The 17,279-nt window shown below is 33.1% G+C and overlaps 1 protein-coding gene, 1 long non-coding RNA gene and 2 pseudogenes across 3 annotated transcripts; 1 reads left to right on the top strand and 3 right to left on the bottom strand.

Annotated features, from left to right (window-relative positions):
* Window positions 1-1,952: 1,952 nt before the first annotated feature.
* LOC104789690 (loganic acid O-methyltransferase-like) lies at window positions 1,953-4,085 on the top strand (annotated as a pseudogene). Its single transcript, XR_015558546.1, has 3 exons — window positions 1,953-2,050; window positions 2,827-3,480; window positions 3,589-4,085. The product of XR_015558546.1 is annotated as a loganic acid O-methyltransferase-like (transcript).
* Window positions 4,086-4,995: 910 nt separating this feature from the next.
* On the bottom strand, window positions 4,996-6,005 carry LOC109132979 (uncharacterized). The gene is made up of 2 exons (XR_002037880.2): window positions 5,872-6,005; window positions 4,996-5,478 (listed from the first exon to the last, which is right to left on the bottom strand). It is a non-coding gene; the product is annotated as an uncharacterized LOC109132979 (long non-coding RNA).
* Window positions 6,006-7,165: 1,160 nt separating this feature from the next.
* Window positions 7,166-8,864, bottom strand: LOC147944785 (uncharacterized). Its single transcript, XM_087512718.1, has 7 exons — window positions 8,724-8,864; window positions 8,314-8,649; window positions 7,920-8,226; window positions 7,753-7,841; window positions 7,621-7,644; window positions 7,258-7,518; window positions 7,166-7,171 (listed from the first exon to the last, which is right to left on the bottom strand). Exons 1-7 carry the CDS (start codon window positions 8,862-8,864, stop codon window positions 7,166-7,168), a joined length of 1,164 nt encoding a protein of 387 aa, XP_087368844.1.
* A 41-nt stretch (window positions 8,865-8,905) lies between these two features.
* LOC147944784 (uncharacterized) lies at window positions 8,906-11,158 on the bottom strand (annotated as a pseudogene).
* Between the last annotated feature and the right edge of the window lie 6,121 nt (window positions 11,159-17,279).

Raw genomic sequence — 17,279 nt, 5'->3', positions numbered from 1 at the left:
TTCTCCTTTGTCCTCTGCTTCTAATCCCTCCACATACGCCAAGAGGACATCATCTGAGAGGGGTTCTTCTTCGACCCGCACCCAACAGCCTCCCCAACTTCCTTAACTCTAATGTACAACCTCATCCCAAGAAATTGATTTACTCTCCTTTTCAACAGCGCCAACTCCCCATCGTTGCTGACTAAAAAAGGGGGCATTTTCCCATTACTTAAGGGCGCCGTCTCACCTGAATCACAGAAGGTCATAACCACGCTACACTCGGAAGTTAAACGAAAAACGGTTTTTATGGCTGTTTCAAATTCACGGTAACTTGTGTCCTTTCCATATGTGACACATCTTCCCATTTCTCCGTGAGCAGGAATGAATTTCCATTCTCCGTTTTCACAACATACCCATTCGCCGCGAAGGGCACATAGGGTTTCTTCCATTTCTTCCTTAAACCCTAGTTCCTGACAAACGAAATCACAAAAACAAAAATTTAAAATTACACACTTATATACTCACGAAATTAAATGACAGAAACTTCTTCACATCCCCAACCACCGGCATTAATGGCGGACGACTATACTTTCTATGTCTGCATTTGGTGGACAAGAACTAGAAATTCTCCACAGAATTTTTTGTCCACCACAACAATACAAATACTCAGGATCGTCGTTTCCTTAAATCTCCTCCGCCTCGTTTCCAAAAACAAAAACAAAAAAAATCAGATACCGTAGAAAATTATTAGAGAGCTGTATGCTCTGCAAATTATACAACAAAATCCCCATTATCCAAACCTTTAGCAATAAATACACGTCTTGTCAGTCGCTAATAAAGCACTCAGCAACAGCTAACCAATTACAAAGTAATACGTGGCATTTCGTCCCGCCAATTTTAAGGTTATAGTAGTAAATGGAGAATCTAAAAGTCTTTCTCCGCCAATTTAATTGTATAAAATTGTCGTCTACTACTGGCAGACAAGTTCTACATTAAGGATGGACAATTTCAATATTTTATGTTTCATGGACAACTTATGTTAAGTTAAGAACATTACTTACAGTCCACCAATTTGTGGTCGTCCATAATTATTATCGTCCATGAAATGTATACATTGTCTACGAAAATGTCGAAAATGTATCGTCAACCACGCAGCGCGTCAAGTCAAACGCCACAAAAACTATTCACAAACCCTTCCCTTTCCAAGTGCCACCATCGAACTAACGTAATTCAGGAGGCATAGGAGTAAAATGCTACACTGCCATAATTTATGAATATGGTATATTGCAAAAGTTTTTAACAATGGACATATTTGGTAAGAAATTAAAAAAATATGGCAAAATTGTCAAAAATCCCATATAAAAATGTAAAAAACAAACTGATTAAGTTTATTATCATAAATTTTCAGCATCCTTTTGATTTATTCTTGGATATTAGTACGGAGAGCATCTCCTTTAGAGACGAATGGGCATATATCCTAGTTTAACCTATGATTTATTTTATTAATTTGATGCCCCTACGATTACGTAGTTTTCTCACGCAATACCTATGTGATTAGTTCAATTTCAAAACAATAATAGTATAACTTTTAAAAATAAAATAATATATTATTTATTGTAGTCTTGTACTTACGTATTAGGACCACTGTAATAATAATAATCACTGATAATTCAGTATTAGCTTCTCTATTTAAAAACACATGTAGTAGGTTAGTTCACTGAATATGAAAATGCTTTCTAAAATGTAGCTTATTATTCCTTGTGTTTCAAAACAAGCACAAACGGATGTGATAGGCTAATAGCATTTTCTAGTAATGTTCTTGCTTCAATACGCATATTATTGTAGTTCAATTCAAGAGGTTATCAATTATATATTGTTTATAGTGACTATACTATAATAATAAGCACTAGGTGTTAAGTGCATGCATGGCCTATATATATAGACGACACACCCAAAGTATAGAAAGTAAAAACACAAACTCATAATGGAGAAAGCGGAGATTGTTCTTAACTCACTTCCTATGAGTGGTGGAGATGGTCCGAACAGCTACTCTAAGAATTCTCATTTGCAGGTCTATTTTCAATTTTTTTTTTTTTTTGGTTTCTTATCTTTTAATTTTTTCTTTTCATCTTTACATTTCATATTCCTTTATAACAACTTCGCATTTTTAATATGGTTTGTTACATTTGATCCAACAAATTGGTATGTAAGATGAGTTGTTAGATAAAATATATTTTCGTTAACTATTTTAACGATGTAATAAGTTAACTATTTGGTTATCTATTTTACTCATCTAGACATGGTATTAAGTACAAGATAGTTTAAGAATATCATCATCAGTCGATTTTTAAATAGACGTTCGCTGGCTATTCGGATCAATTGGAAGCCCATGACTTCAGAGGACGAACATAATTTGACTTTATTATCATGATCTCTTACATGATGTTTTGTTTAATCAAATTTTGGTTCCTTATTTTATTTAAGAAACTCCAACAACGATATTAAAATGTTCAGAACTCATCAAGCCACACAAAAATACACCGAGGCACAGAAGCTAAATCATAAACTTAAATCTAGAAGGCACAGAATGCATTACTGTATTTCAATTTTACTAAATCTAGGTTTGAGTATAACAAAATGTTTTTTTAAGCATTATTTTTATTTATTTTGCACGATGGTGTGTGTTATTGGTTTTTGGATCTCATCTCATTTAGATTCAGTGCAGCGAAATTTTGTATTTCATTATTTCAGTCTCTTTAATAATTTTCAATAGGAGTAGCACATCTTTAAATACGATATTTAAGCATGAAATTATCATAATCTTTGAAATCCTTTTGGTGTGGACAGAGAAAAACAACAAGTTTGTTGAAAGAGACAATAGACAAACTGATAGTAGAGAAACTCGATGCAAAAACCCTAATCTCTGGCTCCAACACGTTCCGAATAGCCGATCTTGGTTGTGCAACTGGACCAAACACATTCTTTTTCGTTGACAACATCATCAGATCCGTTGAAACAAACTTACGACAATCAAACTCCTCAAAACCAGAGTTTCTTGTCTACTTCAACGACCTCCCTGAAAACGACTTCAACACTCTCTTCACTTCTCTCCCTCAAGACCGGAGTTACTTCGCGGTCGGGGTCCCGGGTTCGTTCTACGGCCGTATTCTTCCTCAATCTTCCGTCCATATCGTAGTGACGGTTGGGGCCACCCACTGGCTTTCGAGTGTTCCAAAGGAAGTGGTGGACAAAAGCTCCAAAGCGTGGAATAAAGGGAAGGTTCACTACTCAAATGCGGCGAATGAAGTGGTGAAGGCTTATGAAAGGCAGTTTAGTCGGGACATGGGGAATTTTCTAGAAGCTAGGGCTAAAGAACTAGTGAGTGGTGGTCTTTTGGTTGTTGGAATGTGTGGGATTCCTAGAGGAATGCCTTTCTCCAATCTTGCCGATAGTATCATGTATACGTCCATGGCTGAAGTTCTCATTCAAATGCAATCCCAGGTAATGTAAAAGAAACAATGTCTCATAACTAAGCTATGCCGTATATATCTCTCTTGTTTAATTATTTTTATTTATGTGTTTGTTGAGTGTGGTGAAATTGGCATGTAGGATTTGATCACGGAAGAGCAAGTCGATACCTTCAACATACCTATCTACTCGGCATCGCCTGAGGAGGTAACATTCTTGGTTGAGAAAAATAGATGCTTCACAGTGGAATTTATGGAGCTGATGAACCCTGCAGCCTGGCTCAAACGGGCAGTGAGCGTGGAGGATGTGAGGCAATGGATGATTTGCATAAAGGCCACAATGTTGACCATTTTGGTGACCATATCCTTGATGATTTTTTCGACCGTCTCACTGAAAAACTTGTTGGACTTACTGAGAAGATTGAATCTAGCTACCGTTAGAGAGTTGTAAGTGTTGTCGGTCTACCTTATTTAGATTCAAACTCTATGTTATGTTTGTATAAGTTTTATAAATGCCAACAAAATAATGAGTGGTTCATGACAAGAAAAATGTGTAGGTGTGGTCCAAAATATATTTATAAATGAGTACATTATATCAGTATGAGTAGTCTTACTGATAGTAAATTTGTTTTTTTTTAATTATTTATATATATATATATATATATAAGGATAATAATTATGCATCATATATATTTGATTAATGGCTGAGAGTGAAGAGATAAATGGTTACTGTGTAAAATAAAAGGACAATTGTTGCTTCAAAAAGTAAAAGCATCTGTTCACCTTACAAATAATAACAAATGCAAGTGTGCTGGTTAAATTTCTATTAAATCACAATGTTGCACCAATTATTTAGTGAAAACATATATTTATTTTTATCTGAATCATATGTAACTAAAAACATGTGAATGCCACACATTAGACTATCACTACAAGAAAAATGAGCTTTGGTAGCACACGGATAATGCTACTAAAGGGCTTTCGTAGCGCATTTGAAAACGCTGTATAATGAGGAGCTATAGTAGACCCCCCCCTACCATAGCAGTTTTTACGCGTTATGGTAGATTGGCCTATTATAGCGGTAACATTCCGCTATTTCTTATTATTAACTAGCGCTTCCTTTGTGCTATTATCTTTGTTTTTATAGCTAACATTTCGTGTTGTGTAACTTGTAATGATAACACATTATATGTGCTGGTGGATATTGTTTCCTGACATTATGGTTCTCAAATTCTACACTATAGTAGCACAAGATACTTGCTATAGGAAAGTGTTATATAGCGGTTTCCTTTTGCTATTGTGTAGATTTTACTAGCAACTATATATTGCTATACCATCGTTTACAATAGCATTTATAATATGCGGTTTAATAATTTAATCCAGCATTTTTCTCGTGCTATAAATATAAGATTTCTTGCCTTTTATTTTGTACTGTGATATTTATCATGTCAGCTAGTCTGAGAAAATTGTGTTTATATTGAATAATAATTTATCATTTACTAATAATTATTTATATATATTTATATATATATATTGAGTTGCATAATCATTTGTTATTTGAAACATTGAATTGCTTAATTTATGGAAGACAATGACTCATCAAATCATATTACATAAAGTTAACTTTCCAAAATGTAAACATCACATGAACTAAAAAAACATGAACTCGCTCTTAGAGTGGTCTACCATGCCATTATTATTCAAAGAGTCTTGTGGTTTGAGGACTCTCCTTTTTCTACTTTTGGGCGTTTATTACCAGTGTTGTTGCGTGTATCCTGTTGCATTTTTTTCCAAACATTCTTGTACAGTGGATCAATGTCTTCTTCCTCTAGTTCGATGCGTATCAAGTAGCCTAGGTGAGCACATGACCTTCTAAACTCTAGCCTTGTTATCTCCTACAGTTCATCATCCGCATCAGTTTGTTGATCAATGTCTTCATCAATGTTGATTGCGTGTTGTTGTGGCTGTTGTCTGATTTTTGGTACAACGTTCTTAGCGGGGAGGCCACATATGAGTCCTTTACCTTCCATTTCTGCAGAACCAAATATGATATTGTTAAGATATGTTTATTTTTAACCACAACAATCAAAAGAAACAATATAATTCTAGATCCGAAACCTGAAAATAAAAGAAAACAATGTAATTCTAGATCCGAAACCACATAAAAGAAATGTTGTAGAACCTGTTATATCTAGATCCGAAACCTGAAAATGAATAGATCTATCAACAAGAATCTGCAAAACTACACAATAGACATATCTAAAGGCAGATCTATTTCATCAAACATATCTAAAGGCAGATCCAAAAACTATTAAGATTCAATTAGCCATCTCTGACAGAGGATTCGAGAAAGCAAAATTGCGAGAGGAAAAAAACATAGAATATGGGGATTCGAGAAACAAGCAATAGAAAGAGAGGATAAAACCTTTAGATTCGGCGATGATTTTATGTTGTGTTTGTCGATGGTGAAAGAGATGATATGAGTTCCTCTTTAGATTCAATCTGTGTTTTTTTTTTTTGGTGTTTGGCGATGGTGAAAGAAGCTTCGAGATTGAGTTTATTGGGTTTCCTTCGAGAAAAGTAGATATTGAGATGATTAAAAATTATTAAGAAGAGCTGATTGTTGAGCGTTAGATGTATTCTAATCAACGGTAGATATCAATAATTTGGTGATCCACACCTTTATCAATTAGCCAATGAGATAATTGTTACACGATTTATATATTATTAGTATAGTATTTTGTTATTTTTTTTTATTAATTTAGGAATATGGTGTAACAATTAATTTAAAATTAATGTTTCATATGGTAAAGCTTGTCTTATTTAAAATTTAAAATTATATTTTGACATTGTTAGTTTGTGTAGAATGCTTTCAAGAAGGAGATTTAAGGTATAGTGTTTTAGGGTATAGGGTTTGGGGTTTATGGCTTATATTACTATATGATATAAAGATTTATTTATAATGGTAACTAATATTAATAATTCATAATTATGTACAAATATACATAAAATTATATATTAACATTGTTAATTTCATGTTTCATATATTGGTGTATAATGCTTTCAACTAAGAGATTTAGGGTATAGGGTTTGGGGTTTATATCTTATATTACTATATGATTTAAAGATTTATTTATAATGCTAACTAATGTTAATAATTCATATTTATGTACAAATATACATAAAATTATATTTTAACATTGTTAATTTCATGTTTCATATATTGGTGTATAATGCTTTCAACTAAGAGATTTAGGGTATAGGGTTTGAGGTTTATATCTTATATATACATGATATAAAGTTTTCGTTTTATTGTTAATTTATATTAATAATTAATAATTGTGTCATCAATATTTATTTGTTGTTAATTTTTATATAAGTTTTTTAATTTTTTCAAAACTATTTCGTTTATTTATCTATTGATGTTAATATAACTAACGTCTATACATAATGGGTGTTTTTAACAGCCTAAATGGCTTTCTATCTTTCTAAATATTTATTTAAATATTTCGAAAACTTGTAAGAAAGAAACATTAAATAACTTGTCCCATTAAGTTAATATCTGAAACATATAAATTATTGTTCAACTTTATAATCCAAAAATAAAAACAAAAGGGACAAAGACCAGTGTATGAGACAAAAGAACAGAAAGTACTCATGTCTTTCAACTACAAAACACGTTCCCCAATCTGAAACATCACCACTCCTTATTAATTAATTCATTTCTGTTGAAAACCAAAAAAAAAAATTGGTCAATAGTTGTTATTGTCATCATATTTTGCACACATGTAAAATTAAAACATATACCCACCATTACAATTTTATCTTCTGGCCAGGCAAGACAAGATCCATGTGCATCTTCCATATATTCGATTTCAGGAGTTTGCCTCCAAACTGCAGCATCTTTAACAATCACAATATCCACCCATACTCGACAAGCATTAGGCCCCAACTTAACGTGATGTACCTGTTGGTCAGGATTATTAGACGACCAACATCCTTCAGCGACAACACGATTCCCTCCGGATATATCCATCAACTTGCATTTTTGATTTTCTTTGAATGCAAGACGCTATAAGAACAAGGAACAAAAAATATATACAGAAATCAACCTCAAGCAAAAACAAATAAAACCAGATCCGCAATTATGTCTTAAGTTATTAAAAGCATGTACCTTTGATTTGTGACGAGGAGATGCCTCTGTCAGAGGTGGCTTCAAGAACAACAAACCAAAAATAATTTCAGAAAGGAGCAACCACCGAAAAATAAATCCATACAACAAGAACAATCACAACCAATTATGTACCTCTGATGGTTTTGTTTTGAATAAAGGTTTCTTCAAAGGAGCTTTTGGAGTTTCTGGAGACTTGTCCTTCTGGTAACTTGGACTTGCTGAGTTAGTCGAAGATACAGGAAGATTAGGAGATTTAGCAATTCTAGTGGACATCTCATTAGGAGATCTTATGCTTACTCCCTTAGATGTAGATTTCTGAAGAACAGGGGATTCATTCGATGTCTCAATCACAACTCTATTTACAGGCCATGATATAAAACAGTTCAAAGAATCCTGCAAAGTTCTCATCTCGGCTGTTGGCCTCCATAGCCATGCACTTGTGTTTAAAACCGAATCTACATAAACATTGAATGCATTTGGACCAATTGGAAGTCCATTTACCAACGCTTTTGGTTCTCGGCTCAGCCATCTGCCTTCAGCTACAACTTCATCGTTCTTACCCAAAGCCTTGAGTTTGCATCTGTTTTTTGAACTTGTGATAGGACTCTGTAGAACAAAGGTACAAAACAGTAAGAAGGTTTATCTCAGGAAGTGTAATCTACATACAAAAACAATTAAAAGAAGATACTAAACCTTAGGTGCAATGTCTTCTGCAATGCCACCTTCACCTTGAACAATACATAAATCGGCATCCCATGCAATCATTTCTCCAACGACATCCTCAATAGTAGACATCTCAGGTATAGGTCTCCATAGTGGAGCTTCTGGCTTTGTAGCAGATTCAATGTAAACCTTAACTGCATTAGGCCCTAAAGGTATCCCATGTACCAATTCATCAGATTCATAAGAAACAATGCGGCCCTCTGCAACATTATCATCGGATGTCCAGTCAACCAAATTACACTTGGGGAGTGTTCTCGTATTTACACTCTTATGTATAGAGTTTTCACCAACATCACCCTCTTGTCTCTACAATTCCAGAAACATATCAACATACAGTAAAACTATTGTATGAATAAACAATTTGTATATAGTATACTAACCTGATCATAAAGTTTTTCAATAATTTGCTCTAAATCCTGAATTCGATTCTTCATTTGAACCTGATTTGCTTCCATTGCAGCCATAGAGCTGTTGTTGACTTGGAAACAAGAAAGTTTGGTCAAGCTCATGCCTCTGCCCATTGCCTGCAGTCTTCCTGGATTATCAGGTCCCAAAATTTGACTCAGTATATCCTCCTTTGGATTTGTTGTAGCTGAATCCTGAGTACCTTCAATACATATTTCCGCTGCCTTTCTCTGCAAATAAATACCAAAGTAATATACAGCAAATATCTAAAAGATTTCAATCTACCTCTGATTGCAACCGGAAGAAGTTGTTGCATCAACACATGATAATCATGTGATTTAAGACCCTTAACCGTACAATCTTCTATCTTAACACATCTAGAAATATTTGAGCAGTAGCCATCTGGTCCTCTGAAGTCAGACAATCGCTTACAAAATACTTTCTTCTCTGTTTTGGACAGAGACCAAGGACCTGGAGGAAGGTAGGTTCTTTTCCCACGTGCTTGGGGATGTAAATCCTTTCTAATACCAAGCAGTTGCATATCTTTTCGAGCATTAACACCATCCTTTGATTTCGCTGAATGCAGCATTGTAGAGACAAGACTGGCGGCAACATTTCTCTCAACGTGCATCACATCTAGGTTATGCCTAACCGGCATTTCCTACACAATGTATTGACAGATAATACAAAGAATGTTATATACATTTATTTTTTAAGATATAGCAAATCTAAATATTAGTAGAATAACAAACCTAACATATAAATCATACCTTCCAATACTCTAACTTGAAGAAGATTGACCGCTTTTTCCATCTGGATAGCTCCTCTTCATCTACTTGTTCTTCCTCTTCTTCTGATTCACTGGATTCATCATCAGTATCAGAGGCTGAACCAACACGATCTTGCATCTTCCTCTTTCTTCCATTTACTATTACATTCCCAAAGTCATTTTTGTAATTTTTTAGTATTTGATAAATGTTATGACCAGTCAGAATCCTACCTTTTCTACCAAGCTCAGCTCTACCATCAAACCAGGTTTTCTTTCGTCTATAAACATGGTTCGGTGACACATATACACGTGCTTTCTACAATTACTCAACCACAAACTATCTGTGTGCTTCCCGCAAACCGGACAACCCATTATGCCTTTAACTTTGCAGCCTGCTAGATTTCCATATGCCGGAAAATCCTGAATGGTCCACAAAAGCATTGCTCTTAAAGTGAATGTAGTGCGACTGAATGCACCATACGTTACATCTCCCTTCTCCCACAGATGGTTTAGATCCTCTATAAGAGGTTCTAAATATACATCTATATTGTTTCCAGGTTGAGTTGGTCCAGGAATCAGCAATGTCAACATGATGTTCTCCTCTTTCATACACTTGTCAGGTGGCATGTTGTAATTGACTAGCAAAACAGGCCATGCACTATAGTTAACATTTTTCATGTCGAAAGGATTAAACCCATCTGTGGAAAGTCCAAGCCTAATGTTCCTTTCTTCTGCAGCAAATGACGGATACTTTTCATTCAATTGATCCCACGTCACAGAATCTACCGGATGACGCATTTTTCCATCTGTGCTCTTATTATTGAAATGCCACCGTAAGTCTTTCGCCGTGTCCTCTGACCTGAACATCCTCTTGAGACGTGGAATTATCGGAAAGTACCTAAGTACTTTCTATGGAGTCCCTTTCTTCACCTCACCAGTTCGCTTGTTAATCTTCCATCGCGAAGATTTGCATTTAGGACAACTGTCGAGCTCCTCATACTGATTTCTAAACAGACAACAGTCATTCACACAAGCGTGTATCTTCTCATAACCCATATCAAAAGATTTGAAGAATTTCTTCACCTCATACAAGGACGTGTGCAATACATTATCCTTGGGTAGCATCTGTTTTAAAGTCTCAAGTAGACTATCAAAACTTTTATCAGACCAACCGCTCTGAGTCTTTAACCGAAAGAGTGAAACAATCGCAGATAGCTTGCTGTAGTTTGTGCAACCTGGATACAGTGGTGCTTCTACATCAGCTAGCTTGGCTAAGAACTCATCTTCTACCTTATCATCCCCTTCATCAACATCAATTAAATCACCATGACTAACAAGCTCTTCATCCATAAACTCGGCAGCTTTGAACAAACCTAATATCTCTTCGTTCCACTGGCTTGTGTTCTTTCTACACTCAGTCCCTGATTTCACTTCTCCATGATGAAACCAGTCATCCCTCGACTTGTAACTCCAATCCATTCCTCTTGTTACAAGATGATCAACAACATCAGCGGCTGAGTGGCGATATACGTTGCGACAGTCAATACACGGGCACATAATAATTGAATTGTCTCCTAAACCTGCAGCCACAGACTTCACAAAATCCCAAGCACCTTTCTCATAACCAGGATCCATTCTGCAATGAAGATAAAAGCAAAACGAATTACAAACTTTTAAAAAAACTTAAACATAACAACTAAACCAATAAACTCAACTATACAAAACGTTTTCACATACCTGTTAAGATGAACCCATGTCTTGTCCATAACCATTATATGTCCTTACCCATAAAGAAAAAAAAAACAAAAAGATAAGAATAACACAAACACCAAACAAATACCAAACAAACACTAGACAAACACACCAAACAAACATATTCACACATTCAGCAACAATTTATTAAAATGAAATATCAAACAACCAATTCGTTCAACTCTTAAACAATTTATCAAAACGAAGTATCAGTTTCATTGAGAGAACTAGCCTCTGTGTTCCGATGCAAGCAGGCAGAAGATCCAGCTGATGAGATGTGATTACCTGACAAAATTCAAATCTGTCAAAATTAAAATCAGAGTAAAGAACTATAATACATTTATTGAATGCCTTATACCTTTCAGGTGGATGAGATCAGCTGAATTCGAATCTACTGAGATCGGAGAGAGACAGAGGCGGAGAGAGACAGAGGCGGAGAGAGACAGAGGCGAAGAGAGACAAAGGCGGAGAGAGACAGAGGCGGAGAGAGACAGAGGCGGAGAGACCGAGGCAGAGAGAAACTGAGACAGAGAGCGACGGAGACACAGAGTGCGACGGAGGCAGAGACTGACGGAGCCACAGAGAACGACGGAGACAGAGAGCGACAGAGACAAAGCGATAGATACCGGTAAAAGGGACAGATCTAAACGGATATTTTGCTACACAGAGAATGTCGAAAAAATTTCTTGTTGAGAATCGAAATCTTGACAATGAGAATCGAGATTAGATGGAATGGAAAAAAAAACTTTGCGATTGAGATAAAAGATCTGAAAATTTTAGAGAATCTGAAAGCTTTTTGTTTGCTGGATTTTTTATTTTTTGGTCTAAGTATAAAAGACTGTCTTTAATGTTTTGGTCAAAGAATCGAGACTTTTTTTAGTTTGCGGGAAAAAACCCATATAGTTTGCCTCCAAAATACACCTTCCCGGCTATAATATTGATTTTTATGTTCCCGCTAAATGAAATTATATACTAGCGTTAATATAATGCTACGAAATACTTGGCATCCGATTTTTGGTACTTTTAGTTGCAGTTCGTAAATTTGTGCTACAAAGGTCTGCTACCGAAGCTCATTTTTGTTGTAGTGTATATAAAGAAGCTGTGAGAGGATCATATTATATATCCTAGCCTCATAGGCCTATATATTACACTTATTGTTGAGAGTCAACTTTAGGTTGTATGACTTTGATTAATATATGTATGGCATCTTTGCTTAAACAAATATACACATTCAGAAATCAAGTCAGGCAAAACAACATAATAAAAACTAATCACATTTAAGCAAGAAAAAAAATAATATATAAATGTTTTCAATATAAATATGATATACAAAAATTACTGTATTTGATATCATATTTTGTTATAACAGTCTCAATTTGCTAAGCTTTCATTAATCCAAAAATTATATGACCAACAAGGCACTACAGTTTTGTTATAACAGTCTCAATTTGAAAGGAAGACTGGCCGTAAACTTCCGACAGGACCATCTGACAATTATCTCCGACGGCTGAGTGGAAATTATATTCTAGTTTTGGCCAATTGTTTTTTTTCGGTTTTTACCGGTTTGTTTTTGGTTACTGTTTTATAAGAGAAAACAAATGATATGTATACAGTATTATGTAATTGAGTAGTGAAAACATAGTAAAAAAAAGTTACGCAATACATACAAATTGGTGAGTTCACTTCTATCAATTATCCAAACACATCTCAAATTGGTGAGTTCACTTCATACGAACATAATTTTTTCTTATATAATATCATACGTAATTTGTAAAAGCACTTTTTCAAGAAATGCTTATGGCTCGTCAGCTATTTCTTCATGATTAAACTGATTATGTTCAACTCATCCCAAATATTACGATTTTTACGAGATGATATTAATCTTTTTGAGGAGGTACAATACCCCAAAATCCACCAAGGTTATCATCACCCACCCCGCGATCCCTATTGCTAACGCAATGGCAATATTCATTTTTGCTTAATTTATTCTTCTCGTCAACAATTTTTTTATGTCTTGTGTAATACTAGTTTATATGTTCATGATCTTATTATATTATGTGACGTATTGTATCCTTTGGTATTTTAAGTTAAATAAGGCTTGATTATGTCTAATATATATTCATCACATGATGATGACATATGTTTCAAACAACAACTTTGGAAATCTTTATATTGTTTTTCGTTTATATATCTTGATGCCTTACAAAGTCTTTCTTGATTTTACAATACAAGACTGTCACCTGACTCAGCTCAAGAAACTGGCAATTCACAACGTTCTTGTAGATATCATATACAATGCACTCCTACTCGATCGAGTCATTTTCACCAATACACCAAATACCAAAATTCTTGTCTCTTAACAAATCCATCACTAAATCATGTGGCATTGAGACCCTTGTCAAAACATATGCTTATCGCTTATACTTTGTAATATGTCTTATTCAAAGAAATACAAATTAATTCTCGTTATCAGAGCATCCACATTAGTTGAGATACTCTAATGGTATCTCAAAAATATAATATTAGTAGTTCCAATATATTATAATTAAAGAGTTAAATTTCAAATCAACAACAAATTTGAACCAATCTTAAGTACTTTACAAATATCATCAAAGTATCTCATGTTTTATCTATCGCTTCTATTTCTTGAAAACTAATTATTAAAGAAGAATATAAGTTAATTACACTGAAACATCATCAATTAGGTATTAGGACTTTGTTAGAAGATTTAAGTACACTTTTTACAGAGGAACCATATGGCAACAACCACCAAGGTTATCATCACCCACCCCGCGATCCCTATTGCTAACGCAATGGCAATATTCATTTTTGCTTAATTTATTCTTCTCGTCAACAATTTTTTTGTGTCTTGTGTAATACTAGTTTATATGTTCATGATCTTATTATATTATGTGACGTATTGTATCCTTTGGTATTTTAAGTTAAATAAGGCTTGATTATGTCTAATATATATTCATCACATGATGATGACATATGTTTCAAACAACAACTTTGGAAATCTTTATATTGTTTTTCGTTTATATATCTTGATGCCTTACAAAGTCTTTCTTGATTTTACAGTACAAGACTGTCAGCTGACTCAGCTCAAGAAACTGGCAATTCACAACGTTCTTGTAGATATCATATGCAATGCACTCCTAGTCGATCGAGTCATTTTCACCAATACACCAAATACCAAAATTCTTGTCTCTTAACAAATCCATCACTAAATCATGTGGCATTGAGACCCTTGTCAAAACATATGCTTATCGCTTATACTTTGTAATATGTCTTATTCAAAAAAATACAAATTAATTCTCGTTATCAGAGCATCTACATTAGTTGAGATACTCTAATGGTATCTCAAAAATATAATATTAGTAGTTCCAATATATTATAATTAAAGAGTTAAATTTCAAATCAACAACAAATTTGAACCAATCTTAAGTACTTTACAAATATCATCAAAGTATCTCATGTTTTATCTATCGCTTCTATTTCTTGAAAACTAATTATTAAAGAAAAATATAAGTTAATTACACTGAAACATCATCAATTAGGTATTAGGACTTTGTTATAAGATTTAAGTACACTTTTTACAGAGGAACCATATGGCAACAACCACCAAGCCTATAACAACCCCGCCAGCGGTGCCTATGCCAAAAAACACCAGCAAACCCATTTTCCGTTACTTGTTCTTGTTCTACTGACAATTCTTTATGTATTTTGTTTGTGTTATGATGATCTTATTATTATCCAAATGTTGGAAGTACTCATAGCAGCATATAAAAGTGGTATTTTATAATCAAATTTGATCTTAACTTTGATATTAATCAGATCATAAGATGTGTGTCTAATATATCTAATATTAAATAGATCAAAATATATGTATGTCATAAACTAATTTAGTCACAACATATGTTTAAGTATATCTAATATTAAATAGATTGTAACAATTGTCAAAGAATTTCCTCAAAACTCATAATGATAAAAAAGTAATTTATATATGTATCTAAGAGAATTTAATATATGAATCTAACTAAAATAAATAATAAAATACACCAAAATCAGTGATTTAATGGTGAAAACATATGTTATATTGCATTATAACAATGTATTCAAATCATTTGTAGCTTTATTTTATACATATCTTTTTCTACATATTTTTATCATCTTGTATATAAAATAGATTATTGTTCAAGAAAATAAATTATTTTTATGAGAACTAAATGATTAAAAAAGAAAAAATTAAAATCCAATTACTTTTAATCACCCCGACGGCTATGGCAATAATTCTTTTATTATCTACCCCTATCGACATCGTCAAAACCATTTTTCCTTACTAGCTACTTGTTCTTCTAGTCAACAATTTTTTTGTGTGTCTTGTATGTTTTATGAATTTTTATTAATAAAAAAAGGTTTGATGTACCCAATATTAATACAAACACTTATAAAGTGGTTCATTAATATAATTAAAAAAATAAATCTTGTCATGTGTTCAAATGTTTCCAACACTACATATATTGTGACATTTTTTTTTTTTGTTACAAACATTTTATATCAATTATCTAAATCAAACCAAATACAAGGAAAACAGAGCTTAAAATATCCCAAAGTTTAAAACATAAGTAAGGACATTCCACAATGCTACAAAAGGATAAAATAAGGTAGATCAATATAAATTTCATGAGAGCTCTGTGACAAATGGTAGAAAGCAACTTGACACATATGAGACCACGGTTAATCAAAAAATCATCGTCGGAGAAATTAAAAGACAAAAAGGTGGTCATAATCAAAAGATTTTGCGACAATTATGAAAAATCCAAAGCTAGAATTCTCATTGGTGTGAATATAACTACACAAAATAGTGTAGTAACTGAGATTCTTAAGCAAGTCTATGTAGTAGCTGAGATTCTTAAAAAAGTTATCTGTATGTTTGTGTATTTTGGTTTATTTGTTTTGGTCGGTTGAATCCGGTCGAGAAAATTGTATTTTTGTTATTCCGTTCCAAACTAAAATAATACCTGCATGTTCATTACACACGAAAATTCATTAAAAACTTAATCAATAATTTTGGTATTGTTTTTGGAATCCATTTGGTGCAATTGAACTAAAGAAAAAATTTATTTTGTAACTTTTGTCCACACAAAATTGATGTAACAATATTCATATATTTAGTGAATAATTAATTATCGACTAATTAGTTAGGTGATCGAAAGTAACTAATATGTAAGTTAGGGAGTTGTATTTGTTGTCGGTCTAACTTATTTAGATTCAAACTCTATATTATGTTTGTATAAGTTGTAAATGCCAACAAAATAATGAGTGGTCCATGACAAGAAAAATGTGTAGGTGTGGTCCAAAATATATTTATAAATAAGTACATTATATCAGTATGAATAGTCTAATATATAGCTAGTAAAAGTTTTTTTTTAAACTATATATATATATATATATATATATAAGTAAGGATAATAATTATGCAGCATACATATTTGATTAATGCCTGAGAGTGAAAAGATAAATGGCTATTGTGTGAAATAGAAGGAAAATTATTGCTTCAAAAAGTAAAAGCATTTTTTCACCTTACAAATAATAACAGATGCAAGTGCGTTGGTTAAATTTCTATTAAATCACAATGTTGCACCAATTATTTAGTGGAAACATATATATATATATATATATTTATCTGAATCGTATGTAACAATAAACATGTGAATGACAGACATTAGACTAAAGAAGCTGTGAGAGGATCATATTATACATCCTAGCCTCATAGGCGTATTACACTTATTGTTGAGAGTCAAATTTAGGTTGTATGACTTTGATTAATATATGTATGGCATCTTTGTTTTAACAAATATTCAGTTATCATCTTACAATGTAATTTGTCCCTATTAAGGAATCTTGTCCCCCAAAAATCAAGTCAGGCAAAACAACATAATAAAAATTAATCACATTTAAGCAAGAAAAAATTAATATGTAAATGTTTTTCAATATAAATATGATA

This window comes from Camelina sativa, chromosome 5 (genome assembly GCF_030686135.1).
Source record: "Camelina sativa cultivar CO46 ecotype springtype chromosome 5, ASM3068613v1".
Lineage (NCBI taxonomy): Eukaryota > Viridiplantae > Streptophyta > Magnoliopsida > Brassicales > Brassicaceae > Camelina > Camelina sativa.
Note: the sequence above shows the minus strand (reverse complement) of the source record. Positions and strands in the feature narration are given on the sequence as shown.